General features: G+C 34.1%; 1 protein-coding gene across 1 annotated transcript in view; it reads right to left on the bottom strand.

Annotated features, from left to right (window-relative positions):
* Positions 1–4,506: 4,506 nt before the first annotated feature.
* The window catches only part of LOC105324846 (stalled ribosome sensor GCN1), a 173,096-nt gene continuing 156,767 nt past the window's right edge, over positions 4,507–20,835 (bottom strand). Inside the window, exons 45-52 of the mRNA XM_034481722.2 lie at positions 16,764–16,877; positions 15,492–15,722; positions 15,071–15,264; positions 13,725–13,936; positions 12,129–12,280; positions 11,773–11,874; positions 10,458–10,673; positions 4,507–7,815 (exon numbers count right to left, since the gene is read on the bottom strand). Coding sequence (XP_034337613.2) covers positions 7,687–7,815; positions 10,458–10,673; positions 11,773–11,874; positions 12,129–12,280; positions 13,725–13,936; positions 15,071–15,264; positions 15,492–15,722; positions 16,764–16,877 — 1,350 coding nt within the window. The 3' untranslated portion in view covers positions 4,507–7,686. The remainder of the gene's footprint in view (positions 7,816–10,457; positions 10,674–11,772; positions 11,875–12,128; positions 12,281–13,724; positions 13,937–15,070; positions 15,265–15,491; positions 15,723–16,763; positions 16,878–20,835) is intronic.

Raw genomic sequence — 20,835 nt, 5'->3', positions numbered from 1 at the left:
CAAAAAATTGAAATGTAACGTTTATTTATACAAAAGTAATAAGGAATCATTCTTTGAATATTATGAGGTGATAATTTCGGTCGGGGCGTGATCAAATCTGACCGAAATTATCACCTCATAATACTCAAAGAATGATTCCTTATATCAACGAACGTCAAAGAATTTTTGAGAGAGTATTTCTCTACAATAAGTAGATAAGCCAAAAATACTAATTTATATGTTTATGATGCATACGGCGCAACCCCCTACCCCTCCGGGCCACACACAGAGAGAGAGAGAGAGAGAGAGAGAGAGAGAGAGAGAGAGAGAGAGAGAGAGAGAGAGAGAGAGAGAGAGAGAGAGAGCCCGGTCCCTGTTTGTAGATGTGCAATTTCCCACTTTCAAATCTAATGGTTTGACTATATGCAATATCTGCATAATTTTTTTAACAGTTTATTTTTTTCTTTATTCCTTTTTAATTAATTCAAAATGTCCTATGTTTATTTCCTCCCTACTCATGCATACACTTACCTGCCGGCTGCCTACTGTACGTTCATGAACAATTAGCTTAAAAAGGGATCGATATGACAGTAAAATATGGCTCTTGCTTATATATTTATATAATCTCTATATAAAAAAGAATTAAAAACAAATCAACGAGGCAGGTATCGCAGTCTATACTGAAATAGCTAGTACACGCATTACAGATATTTGATCCACCTCTAAATTTATCCCGGGAAATATAAGCGCGAGAGCACTGTGAAGTCATCCATGACCTTTTTTTTCTTTGTTTACGTATCTCGACTCAATACCACCCCTGCGAATGTTATTTAAGCATTGAATCATTATTTTTTGAAAGATAGTCTCATAACTGCAGCGGTGTGTGCATACAAATTGAGTAACGCGCGCTATCGTAAGGGTAAGTTTAAAGTAATGGAAGAGCCACTGTAACAGCCACAAGCGGGAACTTTGATTCTCGCTTGCGACGTTGCATTTTACAGCGTTCAACGTTTGTGACGTCATAATAAAACTAGTCATTCTAACCTTTGAGTACGTACCCTGTGTGTGTTACGGTCTTATAACTGCAGTGTCTTTTCACACACTTTACATGCAAAAAATATTTGGAATGTAAATATTGTCATTTAAATTTTAGACCACGTGGTTTTATTTGACCCTTTCTGTTTCGCAGTAAATCGTGCCTCGTATTTATAGTCTATTTCATGGTTTATTGATTTTAAACTTTTATCTTCATCAATTGGTGGATAAAATGTGTCCTAGAAATAAATGTGACAATTAATACAAAAAATAGTTTTTGTCTGCTGTTGCAACAATTAACATGCTTAGTAGAGACCCCCCTTGAGGATTTATTTTCGATCCGCGCCCGATCTATTAATAGTATCAATAGTGCAACAGACTATACTATTTTATGCAGAATGTTCCTTGAAAATGACTCGATATGCTAAGTTTTTATGCAAAACAGACTCCCAATATTTTTTCCAAAAACATGGAATTGCACACCACAAGCATCATTTATTAAGCAACCCAATGTTTATATTTTCAACCACTCTACACTTGGTTGAACACGAACGATAACTCTTTTCTGAATATTATCGTTTAATATCAATAACAGCTGTATGGTAAAATAAGACGTACATCTTAAAAGATAGTCATGTTTTAACATAAATCAAAGTAGGATATGATATGAAAAAACGATCAGTACTTACGTATTTTGAGAATATTATCCGACCACCTATACTTCCGCTCGAAATTTTACAGGAACTGAACAAATCTCGGTGAAATCTCGTAAACTTTCATTCGAGCACCTCTGGATTTATTACAAACTTAGCAACGATAAAGAAAACATTCCGAACACATTCGCAGGGGTGAATACGAAGGTATGGAAGTAGCCTATGTAACAAATCTCTTGGGTCTCGCCAAAGCTTGTGCGGTACTCAAAACGTGTCTTCAAACCTCAAGACACCGTAAATTACGAGTTAAATGTAGGCCATTTTGGCATAGCACCACGGGTGAAAACATTAGAGAAGCATTATGGGACGTAGACAAAAAAATTTTGTTTGATGAATCTGTAGGTTTAGCTGGTTCGTTTTCCCGCGCACACTGGTTCTTCGCTCGCTTTTATAACTTTACCATGTGATAATATCACATAAAACAGCTGTAAAATATATCAATTTCGTTGTGGGCGACGGCTGCGGACACATTTTCCTCTTCAAAAAACTATCTTAGAATATGCCAAAATGTCCAAGTCATAATTATATTTTGAAACAAGATAAAAGTTTTTAACCTGGTACTTTATATACACACCAATCGCAACTTCTCGGGCCTTTCCGGCGAGCTCGGAAAAACACCTCGAATGTATTACCTTGGCGTCTTTGACAACCCCCCTTTTTGTAAAACTTGAAATAAATAGAACACATTTTACGATCTGTTGAGATGTGAGCTTTACTTCATTAAAGTAAACGATATACACTAAAATATAGCACAGACTGTCTAGCCGATACTTATTTTAATGGGAAGCGACTCCATTTTGTATAAAATTCTAACATCCGTTGATGTTAAGGAAGGAGTCTTCTCGTTATCAAACAATATTAACATACTTCTAGTAATTAGAAATTCATGAAATTTTGACACAGTCAAACGGATCATATTATTAAATGATTCTATCAGTTTAATCAAATATGACCTTTTTGTTTTCGCATAAAGGTCAGGTCAAGGTAACTACCTTTTTCCTCAACATAAAGGATGATAAAAATAAGTGAATAGCTCTTTGCAGTTATATAGACATTTGTTTAAGATTTGAAAATTCTATTCTTAAATGATATGATAGAATATCAGAATGTCTATCAGCTTATGCTTATAAATTGGAATAAATATTCATACTAAAATTGATATTACTTGGCCCGCATTTCCTCAAATTTTCTTAAATTTTGAAGAAATTTTGATTATTTTTTTGTGCTTCTGATAATAAAATATTTCCGAGCTTGCCGGAAAGGCCCGAGAAGTTGCGATTGATATACACACATGTTCAAGGTAGTCTGTGTATTTTTATGAGATTTAAACAACTTTTGAATTTTAAGGCAAATATTGAAAGAAACTGTACCTTCTTCTTTGTATATAGTAGCATCGTCATTTAAATACAGTAAAGTGACTATTCATTTTTTTTTTAATAAAAAGTTTATACTCGATAGAACCACATTACTACTCGTTCGGTCGGATATTTGTGGTTAGTTGATGGTTTGCACCACGCAGAAGTTCGGTAATATCAGAGACATAAATATTTTAACGTTAGGCAACACAGATGATATAGTATGAACTTTAACTGAAAGAATTTTATAAGTCTCTCCAGAGACATATTTTAATTATTAATATTGTTTTATATTATGTTATTAATGTCTCTGGTCTCTCAAAGGGAATGAAGTGTTCATGAAGATATAAAAAAAACAACCTGTGGTTAAATAATATCTGTATCAAATGCACCATGGCCTTAATCTGAGCCGATTTTGCACATCTCTCTTTGAATATAGGTCTGTAGTATAATATTTTGTTTTCTTCAGAGCTCAACAATGTACACTCATGCACGAGTAATTTGGTCAGGTTAATCCATACTTGCATAATAACTATCATCTACATTGCTAATACAAGACTAATGTAAGACTAACTTTGGAAAATGTGCAAAGTGACATATTCTAATTTCTTATTTTTTTAATACTATATCATACTAGGCCCAGTACATGAATAATTAATTAGTTTCATAATTATTGTTGATGATACATGTATGTCACTGGCACTAACTTTCCCAACAATGTACAGTGCGTAAATTCTTTGTAATAGTAATCGATATATTATGGGAGGATGCATAGTATTACAGACCAAAGTTTACACAGGATGCTCTTATACTATTATTTTGTACAAATCTTTTACACTAATTACAGTTAACTCATAAACCAAACTGACTTCAATTATAATATTATGCCTTCCTTCAAAGAATGATAAGAATTGACGAATTTGTCAAGCTAATTTATCGTTTTTTTAAAGAAAAGATTGCATGTAAACAGAAATTATCTATCAAATGTTGATATATGGACCTCTTTGGCAAACTTTTTGGAGATGATAATAAAATATGTGGAGACTTGTTCTAAGCTATTGAAAACACTTTACCCACAAGCGCTATGAGCAAGAATATAATTAGGATCTTTGATATATGGGTGAATGGACTTATTGGTAGATATGGACCGAATGGGCACAGGGAGAAAGAAAGTTACTCAAGACATTGCGAAGGAACTTTAATACAAATCTGCTATGCATTCACCAGGAAAACTGATTTAAGGTCACTAATTAAACCACAGGGTGAAGTTGGTGACAGATTGGGTCACTGGGGAGAGAAATACATTCTGGACTATAGCAATGTAGAACAGAGAACTTGCCAGACGGGTCACTATACAGGACATACAGAGGCATTTCCTAAATTTATGAAGTGCATGTCCATTCAAAATTAAAAACAGAACTATCAACATTGATTAATTTTATTTCAATGATGAACATTGCAAACACACATAGCACTGTACCCATCAGGTCCACTGTTCCACTCATCTGATGTATAAACAATATATTCTCATCTGTGAATACTCTGCACATTGTTTAAATACTTTACCATAAAATCTGTCATAAATATAACTATAGAACTGCACAGTTGTACATGTATATAGAAAATGATGACAAATTAAAGACACCTTGAATAAACTCAACATACAATTTAACACATTAATTAACAAGAGGCCCATGGGCCACATTGCTCACCTGAGCAAGAAATAGGTATGGTAAAATCAGCTTAACAGAGTCATAATACAAGCTATCTGGACAATGTAGTATAATACATGTAGATCCTGTATAAATAAAAGTCCTTTTTTTACCCTGGATATTTTTTTTGTTCATTAAGTCCCTTTTCTAACAGGATGATTTTATAGTCATATCACTTGTTGAGCATTTCAGTTCTCAAAAAGATCCAAAAAAATTGTATATATATGGGATATAAACCTACATCAAACTCTGAACCCCTTTTGTGGCCAAAGAATCGTCAAAGAGCCAAAGCCTAAACAATTTGAAAGAATCAGCAATATGCGAGAATGCTTTTCGCATTTAAGTAAAACCATATATCATAACATTTCATTTTTTTTTGTGAATAATTAAAATATTTCCCTTTTTAAAATTGGAATCCAAATGTGGCCCCACCCTACTCCTCAAGATTTTGATTTGAAAGAATTTAAATCTACATTATCTGAGATTGCTTTCAGTAAAGTAACAGCTTTTCTAGGCAAGTGGTTTTTAGAAAAAGATATCTTAAAAATTTTCTTTTGTAAATTTTTGCCCCTCCCCCAATGTTGTGACCCCATTCTACCCCTGGGGACCATAATTTGAACTTTGAACAAACTTGAATCTACCCTACCTGAGGATGCTTCCACACAAGTTTCAGCTTTCCTGGCTGATTCGTTTCTGAGAAGAAGATTTTAAAGGGGCATGGTCACGATTTTGGTCAAGTTTTATTTTCTGTTTTTATTATTTACAATGCTTTAGGAGTGCACTTTTAATAATAAAATGAAATTTGAGAGTCAGTCGTAGAGTTATAAGCAAGATACAGAGCTCACAATTCTTTGAAATGTAAACAAGGCTCGTGCCCTGTTTTTGTTTACATAGGTTCAATATACATGTAAAAAATAAAAAATCTTTTAAAGATGCTTTTGTATCTTCTTACTCATTTTAAGCATAAATAAACAGCTCCTAATGTTTAATACATTCATTTCAGGTCTAAAACGGGAATTTTCACCATAACAATCAAAATGTAAACAAAAGCTTAAGCTTTGTTTACATAGCAAATGTGACTTGCTTATAACTCAATGAATGATAATTCAAATTTTGGTTGCTTATTAAAAATGTCTTACTTAACCATTGTAAACATTAAAATCGTAAAAAAAAAAAATTTGACCAAAATCGTGACCATGTCCCTTTAAAAGATTTTCACTACATATTCCTATGTAAAAGTTTGACCCCCCCTTCCCCCCAAATTGTAGGTCAACTCTACCCAAGGTATCATTATTTTTACAAATTTGTATCTACACTTCATAACGATGCTTCCATACAAGTTTCAGCTTTCCTAGCTGAATGATTTCTGAGAAGATTTTTAAAGATTTACTCTATATATATTTTATGTAAAACTTAGACTCCCTTTGTGGCCCCACCTTACTCCCCGGGACCATGATTTGAACAAACTTTAATCTACACAATCTGAGGATGCTTCCATACAAGTTTCAGCTTTTCTAGCCGAATGGTTTTTGAGAAGAAGAATTTAAAAGGTTTACACCATATATTTTATATGAAACTTTGACCCCATTGTGGCCCCACCCTACCACAGGGGATCATGATTTGAACAAACTTGAATCTATCCTACCTGAGGATGCTTCCACACAAGTTTCAGCTTTCCTGGCTGATTAGTTTCTGAGAAGAAGATTTTAAAAGATTTACACTATATATTCCTATGTAAAAGTTTGATCCCCTCATTGTGGCCCCACCCTACACTACATGATGATGCTTCCACACCAGTTTCTGCTTTCCTGACTGAATGGTTTCTGAAAAGATGATTTTTAAAGATTTACTCTATATATTCTATATAAAACTTTGACCCCCATTGTGGCCCATCCTTACCCCTGGGGACCACGATTTGAACAAACTTTAATCTACACTATCTGAGGATGCTTCCACACAAATTTCAGCTTTTCTGTCCAAATGGTTTTTGAGAAGAAAATTTTTGAAAAATATCAACAAATTTTCAATAAATCCTAATTATCTCCCCTTGAAAGAGAGAATGGCCCTTCATTTTAATAAACTTCAATCCCCTTTACCCTGCAATGGTGTTTTGTGCCAAGTTTGGTTGAAATTGGCCCAGTGGTTCTGGAGAAGAAGTCTAAAATGTAAAAAAATTACAGACGGACGGACAGACAGACGCCGGACAAAAAGTGATCAGAAAAGCTCACTTGAGCTTTCAGCTCAGGTGAGCTAAAAACTTAAGCATAAACAAAAACATGTTTCTTACATAGAATTATATTTTCCTGAAACCCCCCCCCCCCCTAAAAACAAAACATACTCCGTAAATAACTAAAAATCCTTTCCACCAGCAACCAAATTCGTCAACTATCATGTGCATGAAAATTCTTCTTACATGTTTATGGTTTAATTCTAACACATTTCTTCCCTTTCTATTTAACAAAGAACTAATTCTGCACATGTTGGACACAGCTTAATAACATTCACTCAGTCTCTATTTATATCTGTAGTTGAGTATAACAACATCCGAGATTACATATATTAAAGCATTGTAAATCATTAATTGACGATCAATAACAATCTTTTTTAAAGTAAAAAAGAAAAATATTACAGATCACAAACAACTGCCGTATCTATGTTTGGGCACATAATTGTTTTCTAATGCTGGTGAAATGAATGAAATAGAAAATGAAATTGAAAATTAACAAAGGAAAAAAAATGTCAACATTTTACCAACTCAAACAGATTTTCTGATATAATATTATAGCAATGATTTTTTTTTTCATCATGCGGCTGACATGAGGGGAGAAAAGTCAAGGAACAGGACATTAGTGCTTCAAGTTCACTGATTAGCCTGCCCTGTGTCACCTGACTTCATTTCAATATTGTGTCGTCTATTTCATCCAATGATGGCTCAGGTTGTTTGCATAGTTTGTTAAGAGACTTTGTAACAACGTCACTCAAAGAATCGTGCATTCCCGCATCCAGTTCAGCAAGAATTTGCTGTAAAAAAACAAATGAAAACATTTAAAAAACCTTTAAAAATGTCAAGCATGTTTGTCAACCAATACACAGTCAAAGGAGAAGACCATACGTTTTCTGACTCGTTTATTCTGATTACCATTAATAGGACCCTAAAAGAATTACAGATACAAAATTTTACAACTTTTCTCAGGAACTTTCACTTTGACATTCAAGAATAAACAATCATTTTAACTTTCTTCTAGAGTATCTGGGAAATATTTACATCATAAAAGGGTACATAATTATCAAAGTTCAGCACTTTCTGTCCTGCTTTTTGTGTCTTTAATTCAAGCTCACATTAACGTGATTAAAATAATGCATATATACAAGTTAAAGTTTTAATTTGTGCTTTAATTTATGGCATTACAAGACAGTTACAAAGTGGTACCGCACACCAAGTATACAATTTTGCCTACAATATAGTGCTTTTTGTAAACATCAGACATTTTTCATGTAAACACAAAATACACAATTACCAGTTTAAAAGAATCTTTATCATCTTACACTATATCATTAAAATCTTAAGGTTTTGTTAGGGATATACAGGAAAATAGTATATAACTAGACAACACTGAGATGGTGACCATCTCAAAGGGCCCCGCTTACATAGTGGACAATATGATGAAAAGAATTTCAGAGAATTTTGCTTTGACCTTGACTTATAACTTCCAAATTTTCCACCTGGCATAAAATATCTAATTCAATCACATTACCACTTACATACAGACATTTTAATTTGTTCAATCTGAACAGATTAACCAAATGGGCAATAATCTATGGTCTGAAACTGATTATAAGGAGATCTGCTATGGCCTTCACATTGACTTGGTTCAAGGTCAATGCAAGCCATTAACCAAAAAGCTCTGCTTAAGTAAAGACTAAATGGAGAGTATATATATGCTCTTTAAAAAAGGATTTTTGTTTGATCTGTTATGACCTTGACACTTATTCTACAAACATCATATAATGTCATTGCACACTCTTTAATCAAAGGCACTAGTGAGTGAAGTATGAGTCAGATTGGAGAAAAGGGAGAGAAGATATGCCACGGACAAGGATTTTTCATATAATTCTGCTATGACCTTCACTTTTGGCCTTAAAAATTGGTTCAAGGTCACTACACACCCTTTATTCATAAGCTCTGTTTATTTGAAGTATGAGCCAAATAAGGCTAAGTGGAAAGTATATATTCTCTGAAAAAAGGATTTTTGCACGGTACAATATGACCATGACCTACAAACTTTATTCAAGGTCACTGCACACTCTATGACCATAGACACAATGTGAGTGAAGTATGAGCTAGATTGGATCAATGGGAGAGAAGACATGCTCCGGACAAGGATTTTATTTAAAATTCTGCTATGACCTTAACCTTAGACCTAGAAACACAGTTCAAGGTCACTGCACACCCTTTACCCAAAGGCACTCTGTGGGTGAAGTATGAGCCAGATTGGGCCTGGGCCAAAGGGAGAGAAGATATGATCCGGACAAGCCATCTTGGATGGACAGACTGATCACTATAGGCAGCCCGCAGAGTGGGGCCCTAATAAAAAGTTGGATATTTGACAATTTTAACCACTTTAAACCATAGAAATCCAATTAAAATTATGTCCTACAGGTATTGTAGTACACGTTTACATTGAATTAATTTTAATCTAACATGGTCTTCATACTGAAAATTAGACAAATATTTCAATTACCGGTAGTGACTTTTCTAACACAATCACATACCGGTAAATAGCCACAGATATTGAAAAGAAATTCTATGAAAGTGTTAAAGCCCCAAGTTCGGGGGAATTTAATGCAGCCACTGTATGACACACACTGCTTGTTTTAAACTCATTTTAATTGGTTTTTTATCAGAATCTATCACCTAGCATTAGATTCAGCTGTATATAGAGCAGCTGAGTTGCAGAGCCGTCAGCTCAGCACTGTTGGTATATCACTGACTTTCATTGATAAACACCAATTGCTAACTTTTTATGTAATTTTTCTCAAATTAATACAATTAATTAACAGTAGCAATTATTTATCACAGCAAATAAACCATATTTACATAATATTCAGTCACCATTATCACTCTCAGAGTCAGAGTCTGAACTATTCCACATCTTCAATATCTTGAAGGTTTTGCGGACAAGGTTGTTTTAAAATTAGTATGGTCAAGGTATCCAAACCCACTTAGTGTTCCTTACCTTGGACACAAGTGGGAATCAATTTCAACACATTCCTGTTATTTCATTCAGTAATGCTGTAGCTTTTAAGGCAGAGCATCACTGCAGAGTCATAAATCTGACTGGATTGTAACCTTTTGTTGACAGCAGACCCTGATGAAAAAAGTTTCTCCCATGGGAGAAAAACTGGGCTTTAAATGTGGGGCCAAGTGGTAATGCGTAGGTCTTTTTGATTTTGGGGGGTCGTTGGATCGATTCAACCAAGTTGTAAATATTTTTTTCTTTTCACATTTTCAAAAATGTGTTAGCTTGTGCATATGATAATTGAACAAATACAGAAAATATTCTCTGACCAAAATGAAAATAACACACAGTGCAGAGTCGTTTGATTCTGCATCAATCAACATAGTCATATATATACCGGTACATCAAAATAAATTCACTGACCTTCAGCAATGCATCTCCCTCCCTGAGTTTCAGGACTGAAATAATGGCATATTCACTGCTAGATTTGACCATGCTGTTCTTTTCCTTGGTGCCCATCACAAGAGCAGGGATCAGGATTTTGATGACAGGCATTGGGAGTGGAGTTTTAGAACTGGCAATCAGGCAAGTCACTTGAGTCACTATCAGCTTCACATCATTGGAGTCTTTCTTTAGTCCCTAGAAGTAGATTTTGTCCCCTTAAGGTGGAATGCTACACCAAAATTTTATTTTGTGGATCGCTAGGGTATCATTTCTGAAGCAATATTGCATTGTTCAAAAAAGAATATATGCCCATAAATTTTTTTTTTTACAATTTTTCTTTGTATTTATCACGAAAAAGTAGAAAATCTATTTAGATTGCAAGTAACGCACTGTAGAGTTTAAAATTTGATGTGAATAAATGCATAATATAAATATCTAACAAATCATGTCCAGTTATGTCAATAATTATTTTAATAAAAAAATATTTATGAAAATAAAAAAACTTCTGTTGATATTTTTCAAACCTATGGATAAATTTTTCTAATGAAACGTGTTATATAAAAAGGAAATGTAAGGCATGCAATCATTTTTTAAAAAGAAATTGAATCAAACTGGCGAAATTTTAGAGATATGGCAAATTTTCAAAATCGAACCACACCCGATCAAAATTAAACTGATCCCGACTTGAATGATAAAAAATTTAAATATATAACAATTTCACCCCAAAACTAAGATGTTTGGTTGTAATAGGAGAACAATTGAAAATTCTATTGATTTCTTGTCTGCACATGAAGAAATACTGTTGATTTTCAATTTTTTGCAATTTAGCTCGGGATCAGTTTGTTTTAAATCAGGATCGGCCAAATTTTGAAAATTAGCTATATATATTTCTAAAATTTCGTCAATTTGATTCAATTTCTTTTTAAAAAGTAATTGCCTTATATTTCTTCTCCATAAGACACGTCTCTTTAAAAGATTTCATACATAGGTTAATCTGGTTTGAAAAATATGAACAATAGATTTTTGGTGTAGCATTCCATCTTAATGACTTTCATAAACAATTTCAGACGTCGTTTAACATCAGAAATCATCTACAATAGCATCTCCCTTGTAAGACACGAAGTGCTGTTTTATTGAATTGTATTCGTAGAAACATTTGTATTGCATTGATAACACATTTCTGTATTATCAATACAGAAATGTTATCAATGCAATACAAATGTATTGATATACAAATGTATTGATAAGTCTTGACAGTGATTACACACATCACAATGCAGATGGAATGGTTTACCTTGATCAACAGACTGACTAGTTCTGGGCTAAGCTCTGAGGACATGCTCTGATGTAGAAGTGCATAGCCAAGCCCTCTCAGTCCACTCTGGCAAAGGGGCACCTGCAAAAGAAGACAGTACTTGGTATTTGGTAATACATTAAATGCAAAACTGCAGATATATTGACAGCAGAAGAAGTATTAATTAAACTACCGGTACATTGTGAATCTGACACCGTAACAATATTAACCCTTTAACAATTTTAATCCTTTAGGATTCTGATAAAAAATTACACTGATACCATGCAGCAGTTATTTTTTCATATATCAAGTAATATGAAGTATTCAAAATGTTATGAATAGAAACAACCAGATACCTTGTCAGAGTTGATCAGACCAGACAGACACTTGATGATGTCCGGTTGGAAGGTGGGGGTCCAGACCTTTGGTGCTGCCTCCTTGAGGGCCACGGCTAGAGCCTGACCCCGTCCATGTCTTAGCGTCCAGTCTATTCCACTCTCTGCTGTATCTGATCAACATCAAATATACCAACTTCACAGCGAATTAACTATTGACACAGATTATATCACTTACTTTACAGAAATGTGTTATTAGATTATTAGAATTTATGATGGCTCAATTTTACCAGCAAATTATGAAATAATCAAAGTACATTGTATTGTAAAGGCAAAGAAACTAAGGTGGCTCACTACATCTGGAAATAGTTTCTCAAATCAGAAGAAAATTACTTGAGTATTATGAATAGCATGATGCATAAAAAGTATAAAAGTCAAATAAGTGAAAAAAATGGATAAAAAAATATGATTGTCAAAAATTAAGTAAATATGAACAAAAGTCCCAATGCGGATTCGAACTTATGATTTGCGGATCACAAGCCTGATACTTTATCTACTGAGCTAAGATGATATACAAGAACAACCAAATAGATTAACTGATATAAACAGTTTAAGGAAACGTTTAAATCACCATCTTGTGACGTAGCGTCAAAATACGTCTTAAAGCTGACATGAATTCATAAAAGCATTTGGTCGCCATATAAGTTTCGATCTCCCCTCAATTGCCACTGGGGTATATATAACGGTCGAGAGAATTATGGTAGGTTGCTTTCCGATCGAGGCATTCAGGTTGCATGGACTTCTAAATGCATGAACTACACATTGTAGTAAAGAATAAAGAAAACTACAATCAATAAAACACAAAATTATCTATTCTTTTAAATCATTTCCAAGGTATCCGTATTACCTTGCACAGAGTGTGCTGCCTTACTTCGAAAGCACATCGAACAAAAACATTCTGCTTCTAAAATCCATGACGTCATTGAATTTGCTCGATCTGCCACAGTATGTGGTTTGCTCATGTGCGATGTTATAACATACATAGGAAAACTTCTACAAATATCGAGGATTTTTGAAATACATGTGCCTGGATTTCAGTCTGTCTTGTTTTGCATTTCATTGGATATTCCTTTTACCAGTGCAGTGGCTGTAATATTATTGTTTCTACAAGTCTTTTTGTCTAATGTAACATGTTCAAGTGAATGAAATACCTGAATGCGGTGAAATGTGCTACACATGTATCTGCCTAATAAAGGGATTGGGAAGCGATAAGCAGAACAATAGAAATCGATAACTAATATGGCGAAAATCGGAAATAAAAAGGAAATAAAGTGTATTTATGAATTCATGTCAGCTTTAATGTAGTGAGGTAACTTAAATACATTTACCATGGGCTTCTGTGTACAATAAGATTTAAAAAGAGGACATTATGGACATTATAATCATTCATTAGTGTATATGCAATTCTGTCAATTTGCCTTTTAGTTTTCAAGAAGAAGTTAAAAATATAAAATTGTTAATTGAGTGACTCAGGTGATTTAAAAATTAAATGAAAATATTACCCTTCTTTTTCATTTACTAGTTTCAATCGAATAATGACATAATTTTTACCAGTACCTAATAACTGTTGAATCATGAGTTCAGTTAATTCTTCTGGGGGTAATATTTTACACAGAGACCCCACACAGCCTGATGCTACAGTCCTGGTGGAATCCTCCTGATTTCCTAGCAGTACCACCAAAGTTGCCATGATGGCTTTCCTGGAGGCATCTGACATTTTTTCACCTGCTCCACTGATACAAAACCTCAAGGCCTGCAGCATGGTGTCCCTGGAAAAGAAACCAAACTGTGTTACACAATAAACCCAGTCTTTTCAGCTTTTGCTGTTAAAAATTATCCCTACTTATAAAATATTTATCATGCATGTATTTCTTAAATATATGTAAATTGTGCTACCATTGAGCAAAAAAAATTGAAATGCAGATAACACTGTTTAAATGAGAGAACAAAATTTATTTGAAACGCACAAAATTGGATGTGCCTTTAACTCATTTATTAAGCCAACTTAACACAAAAAACCCTGCTGGATCAGTGTACATTAAGATGTCTCAACACATTGATAAACAAGGGCACTGCTAAGTGGAGCATCCCCTTGTGACATGAATTATTGTAGGGAGGAATGCATTATATAGGAAAATACATGTAAATGTATCAGATCAGAATAATATGACAAAAGTATTCATATTGGGGGTGATTACATTTATGTGGTTGTACAGTTTTTCTATTCCTAGCAGAAACTAAACACAAATATGCAGCTATTGATATGAAACAATTTTCCAGTGATAAATGTGTTATCTGTTCAACTCTCTTCTGATTTTGAACTAGTTCCACTCCAAGTAATATGGAAAAAATTGTCAGAAATTTGACTGCTTGTTTTGATGTAAATCGTTTGCCCATTACAACTTTTAATCATGGACAATCTTCTAACCATCCATTACTACAAAACATTTGTTTTTTACCATTACTAGATTGAAATCCCCCCAAAAAATCATTGACAAGCTGTTGATTTGAACTGCATAAGGTATTGATTTACTTCAAGTCGTACATAAAAATACCTGAAATGTCTATTGTCAAGTTGTACACAAAATTCCTCTTTTCATTTCATTTTTTTTTTTTCAGATAATTTAAGAATATTTAATCAAACTTTAAAATCAAAGAAGAGTACAAAGTTTGATAAACATTCATGAAAGGGTTTTCTTTGAGTTTTGCTAAAAAGCTGAAAATGGACACACATATGCACAGCAGCAATGCTATATTCCCCTCATAACAAGTTGTGCGAGGGGATAATAAATTGAGTTTTGTACTCTGAAAATCCAAACAGAGGAATTTTGGTTCCAAGAGAGATGCCCACAATAAAACTTATATTGAACTTCGTTTACACAGCTGATTGATCTTTGCTATACCTAACACTCTGGTCTGATGCATTCTTGACAGCGGAGTGGAGCTCTGTAAACAGAGGGTCTACCCTTGTGTGAATGACGGTCAGTTTCCCCAGCGCAGATGCAGACTTCAGACGCACTGGTCTTTGGGGATCATTCAGTGCTTTCAAGAAGGTTGTTTGTAGCTGAGGAAGGAATGGCTTCAGTTGAACTCCAACCTACAAAATGCAAATTACATAAATCAAGTGATGATCTTATAGATTTCGAAGTTTGATATACATTAATGTATACACTGTATAAAGAATACTATTCTTGGACTTACTTAAAAAATCAAAAAAATTCAGAGTAAAAAGGCTGAAATCACCAAAAGCAAGTAACTTTCAAAACTACATAAATTTGAGAAACATCATATTCCTTAAATTTCCTGTGTAATAATGGAACAAACCTTGGCAAGAAGCAAAGTGAGCGTTTCCAGGACGGCAACTTTGACCTGCCAGGAGAATCTGTCCCCAAGGATACGGATCAGAGGTCCAGTGATGTTGACCACCGAGGGTTTGAGCGCTTCTGCACTGGTGATATTGATTAGCTCTCCTAATCCATCAGCAGCCTGTGCTTTCATTTCCTGGGAGCCATTCAAAATACCTTCTCTGAAGATTGGCAGCACTGGGGCAATTCCCTATAAGACATGGTAATGGGTTACATATATGTAATGTTGCTAAAACTTAATTTTCAGGGAGCTAGGACTATACCCTTTTTAAAGCATTGAAAAATATCACTTAATTGTTATCTAATTTTACCATGGCAAATCTCCCTGCAGCAAGTAAATGGAGTGTTAAATCTCTCATTTCTTGTCCCCAATATTAAGATTTTAGATTAATGCAATTCAATTAAGACAAAATTTATCAAGTATTTATATATATTTACATCTACCAGGTATAATTTCCCCTATTTCTTATGGAAAGTTATAGTTATAATATAGGTATAATTTCCCCTATTTCTTATGGAAAGTTATAGTTAATTCATAGCTGTATAGAAACAGCCGCCTGAAATCTACACGCCCCATTTATCGATTGGTCAAAATCTACAGCGGCTGAAAGTGACAGGACTGAAATTGACATGCCCTGTTTATCAATTGGTCTGAAGCTACAGCGACCTAAGTAAAATCACGGACTGCACGAAATAATCTTGATGATGCCAGACTCAAAGTCTCAGAGGAGACAATTTGGCTGTGTCTTTTATCTAACGTACTTATGTACTTTAACAGTAATTTAGTGAATTTTACAAACTTTTCATAATCAATTCATGGCTTTCTTTAACAAAGAAACTACTATACTTCATTTATTTAAACTCATCAAAACCAAGGTGATGATAAGTCTACAAAGAATGGCCCGAACAAGGTCATTTCGGGCTGTCAAGGTCATAAGACAATTTTGTTTTTCTTGATGCATATAAACATTGCTAAAAAACAACTTTTTGAAGTTATTAAGGAAGAAGTGTAAATCTTTGAATATATTTATTTAGTTTTTTTGAATGGCACATTAAAAAGACTGTGGTAAAACATAAAATGAACATTCTTAAAATGACATAATACAGATGGATAACCAAACATTTGCAAATGTTGCATTAGTTTGCTAAAATTTAGTCTTGAAAAGGGAAACAACTGATCATTTCCATTGTGCTGTACTTGCTATTCACAAAGAGAAATAACTCTAAATACCTTCTTTGGCAAACTGAATCCAGGCAATTCTTTGCCTTTGTAGTCTGACATTGCATACCGAACAGCTTGTCTTACATCGGCAATGTGTTGGAACATTTCAGTGACATCAATTTTCTATAGAGGGAAACAGAATTATTTAAAATTTTGTTTAGTATTTTGACCAAGAAGCCAAACAGTTGGTCTTCCACAGTTAAATTATTAAATATCTAGATTTGATAAGGCAAACGTTTTTTTATTAGTTGGATTTTAGAAAAAAAATAAAATGCACTTTTCCAAATTTTATTTTACTGACCGACATAATATAAAAGAAATACAAAAAATAAAATAAAATGACTGGTGAAAAATATCAATAACAAGAGGCCCATGGGCCACATCGCTCACCTGAGGAACAATAGGTATGATAAAATCAGCTTAATGGAGTCATAATACAAACTATCTGGACAATGTACAATAATACATGTAGATCCTGTATAATTAAAAACCCTTTTTTCCTTTGAATATTCTTATGTTTATAATCATTAGTCCCTTTTCTAACAGGATGATTTTATAGTCATATCATATGTTGAGTATTGCAGTTCTCAAAAAGATCCTTAACAATATAATTTATATAAGGGATATAAACGTACATCAAACTCTGAACCTTCTCGGGAGGCCAAAGAATTGTCCTGGGGCCAAAGTCTTAACAATTATGAAGAATCATCTGGCTGATTAGTTTCTGAGAAGAAGGTTTTTTAAGATTAACTCTGTGTATTCCTTTGTTAAACTTTGACCCCCCCCCCATTGTGGCCCCACCCTACCTCCGGGGGTCATGATTTTCACAAATTTGAATTTACACTACCTGAGGATGCTTCCACACAAGTTTCAGCTTTCCTTGCCAATTAGTTTCTGAGAAGCAGATTTTTAAAGATTTACTCTATATATTCCTATGTAAAACTTCGACCCCCCCCCCCCATTCTGGCCCCATTCTACCCCAAGGGGTTATTATTTTAACAACTTTGAATCTACACTGCCTGAGGATGCTTCCGAACAAGTTTCAGCATTGCCGGCTAATTAGTTTCTGAGAAGAAGTTTTTTAAAGATTTACTCTATATATTCCTATGTTAAACTTCGATCCCCCATTGTGGCCCCACCCTACCCCCGGGGGTCATGATTTTCACAACTTTAAATTTACACTACCTGAGAATGCATCCACACAAGTGTCAGCTTTCCTGGCTGATTAGTTTCTGAGAAGCAGATTTTTAAAGATTTACTCTATATATTCCTATGTAAAACTTCGACCCACCATTGTGGCCCCACCGTACCCCTGGGGTAATAATTATCCCAACTTTGAATCTACACTACCTGACGATCCTTCCACACAAGTGTCAGCTTTCCTGGCCGATTAGTTTCTGAGAAGAAGATTTTTTAAGATTTACTTTATATATTCATGTTAAACTTCGACCCACCATTGTGGCCCCACCCTACCCCCGGGGGTCATAATATTCACAACTTTGAATCTAGTCTACCTGAGGATGCTTCCACACAAGTGTCAGCTTTCCTTGCCGATTAGTTTCTGAGAAGAAGATTTTTAAAGATTTACTCTATATATTCCTATGTAAAACTTCGATCCTTCATTGTGGCCCCATCCTACCTCCGGGGGTCATAAATTTCACAAATTTGTATCTACATTACCTGATGATGCTTTCACACAAGTTTCAGCTTTCCTGGCTGATTAGTTTCTGAGAAGAAGATTTTTAAAAATTTACTCTATATATTCCTATGTTAAACTTCGACCCTCCATTGTGGCCCACCCTCAGGTGAGCTAAAAAGGTGTTAAGTTTACAATACAATAAGTTGTTAAAGTTGGTTTCTGGAAGAACAGACTTTGAAATTTTTCTTAATAAATATTGACATTTTTTTTACTTTTTTAATCTTTAGTTTTTAAGATCTGTGTACAAACATAGAATTGTGAGCAAATCTATGTATCTTGCTTATAATTCGAAGTTTAACACTCAAATATGGTTAGTAAATAGAAATTGTAAACAATTAAACACAAGAAACATGCACTACATGTATAACAAATAAAGAACACAATTTATTTTTTCGAAATGAATCATATATATGATACATGTATATACCTACATATTTCCGTCAGCGATATCAAACTCTATTTAAACTGAATAAACTCGAGAAAATGCCGAGCATCTCAACAAAACCTATTGCATTAATCTTCCATTACGCAAAAGATAATGCCGAATTACCGATAGAATGAATTGTATTTCAGTACCCCTACATCAGATTTTGCTTAATTTGCGCAGGAAAACAGTTAACTGTTTGATTTACCGAAGTCTCTGTTTGATTTGATACGTAAAAATCACGAAATACAGACGATAGTTTCCATGTTACAAAGCATAAATAATGAAAACGAAACGAAAATCAGAACAAGCTAACACCAACGTCATGTGTGAAAACTGTCAACGCATTGAAATATTTAGCCTCAATTTACTTCACAAAATCGGCACCAATATATTTTGCATGTTTCAAAATTTCCCTTCATACGCGAACTGTTGCACAACAAGCAATTTCATCATAGTCCGATCGACCCTTTTTCGTATAATGTCATGGCTGCTTGAAACAAAGAACCTCGTTTTAGAAGTATGGAATCATTTTACCGGATGCCGAACCCGAAGCTATTAAACTGATTGAAACACGCCTTTCCTTTATTATTATTTTCGTAATAACTCAAATTTGAAACAGAATTACACCTTAATTTTTGCAATTTATATTTTCCTTCCCATAAGGATAATTTATGCTAAACTGCGTTGAATTTGCATAGGTAGTTCCTGAGAAGAAGATTTTTAAAAATGCACCCCCCTTTTTCTACAGTTTCAAGGTTTTCTCCGCTTTGAATGCAGATCGGACTTTTATTTCTGCAATTTATATTCACCCTCCCATAAGGATGCTTTGTGCCAAATTTGGTTGAAATTGGATAAGCGGTTTTAGAGAAGAAGTTCAAAATGTAAAAAGTTTACAGACGGACAGACGGACAGACGGACGGACGGACACACATTAGGCTATTTATTGGGTTCGTCAAGTCCAAGTTCTGTTGGATATTGCTTATTGGATATGAAAAAACCGTACATACGAGAGTGTAGTTTTTGGGTTGTAACTGTTTTAATCTAATTGGGTAAATATATTTAAGTGTCCACATTTATTGAATTTATTTTTTATTTTTCTTTATTCATTCCAAATTAATGCTTGATTTATTGTTTGTAGGTATATTGTGACAAAACTGCAAATGTTTTGTGTGAGGCAAACTATGTTTTTGTGAAGTTGTTTTGCTTAGATAAAAAAATATTATTTCCTTCTACAATTTACCTTAAAGTGCTTCCTACTGAAAAGCATGTTATTCATTACAAGAAAACTAAGCAAGTCTTATGATAAAGTCCCATTCATATTTGATACAAACAAGTAGCCAACAGGTATTCTACTCCTGTCCAGCTTCTCTTGGTTACCTGTATCATATCAATGTAAATACAACCCAACAAGAATTAGAAACCTGTCCAAATCTTCTTGATTACTTATTTTCCTTAAATGGAATGCAACCTAATAAATATTGGACACCTGTCCAAATCCTCCTGGCTATCTTTCTTTCTTAACTGGAATACGACCCAATGAAAATCGGACACCTGTCCAAATCCTCTTGGTTACCTTTCTTCCTTCAATGGAATACAACCCAATAAAAATAAGAAACCTGTACAAATCCTCCTGGCTACCTTTCTTCTCCAACTGGCATACAACCCAACAATAATTGGGCACCTGTACAAATGTTCTTGGCCACCTTTCTTCCTTAACTGGCATACAACTCAAAAAGAATCGGACACCTGTCCAAATCCTCCTGGCTATCTTTCTTCCTTTACTTGAATACAACCCAACAAAAGTCGGACACTTGTCCAAATCCTCTTGGTTACTTTTTCTTCCTTTACTGGAATACAACCCAATAAAAGTTGGACACCTGTCTAAATCTTCTTGGTTACCTTTCTTCCTTTACTAGAATACAACCCACTAAAAGTTGGACACTTGTCCAAATCTT

The sequence above is a fragment of the Magallana gigas genome, chromosome 3 (genome assembly GCF_963853765.1).
Source record: "Magallana gigas chromosome 3, xbMagGiga1.1, whole genome shotgun sequence".
Lineage (NCBI taxonomy): Eukaryota > Metazoa > Mollusca > Bivalvia > Ostreida > Ostreidae > Magallana > Magallana gigas.
This window is presented reverse-complemented; position numbering and strand designations above follow the sequence as displayed.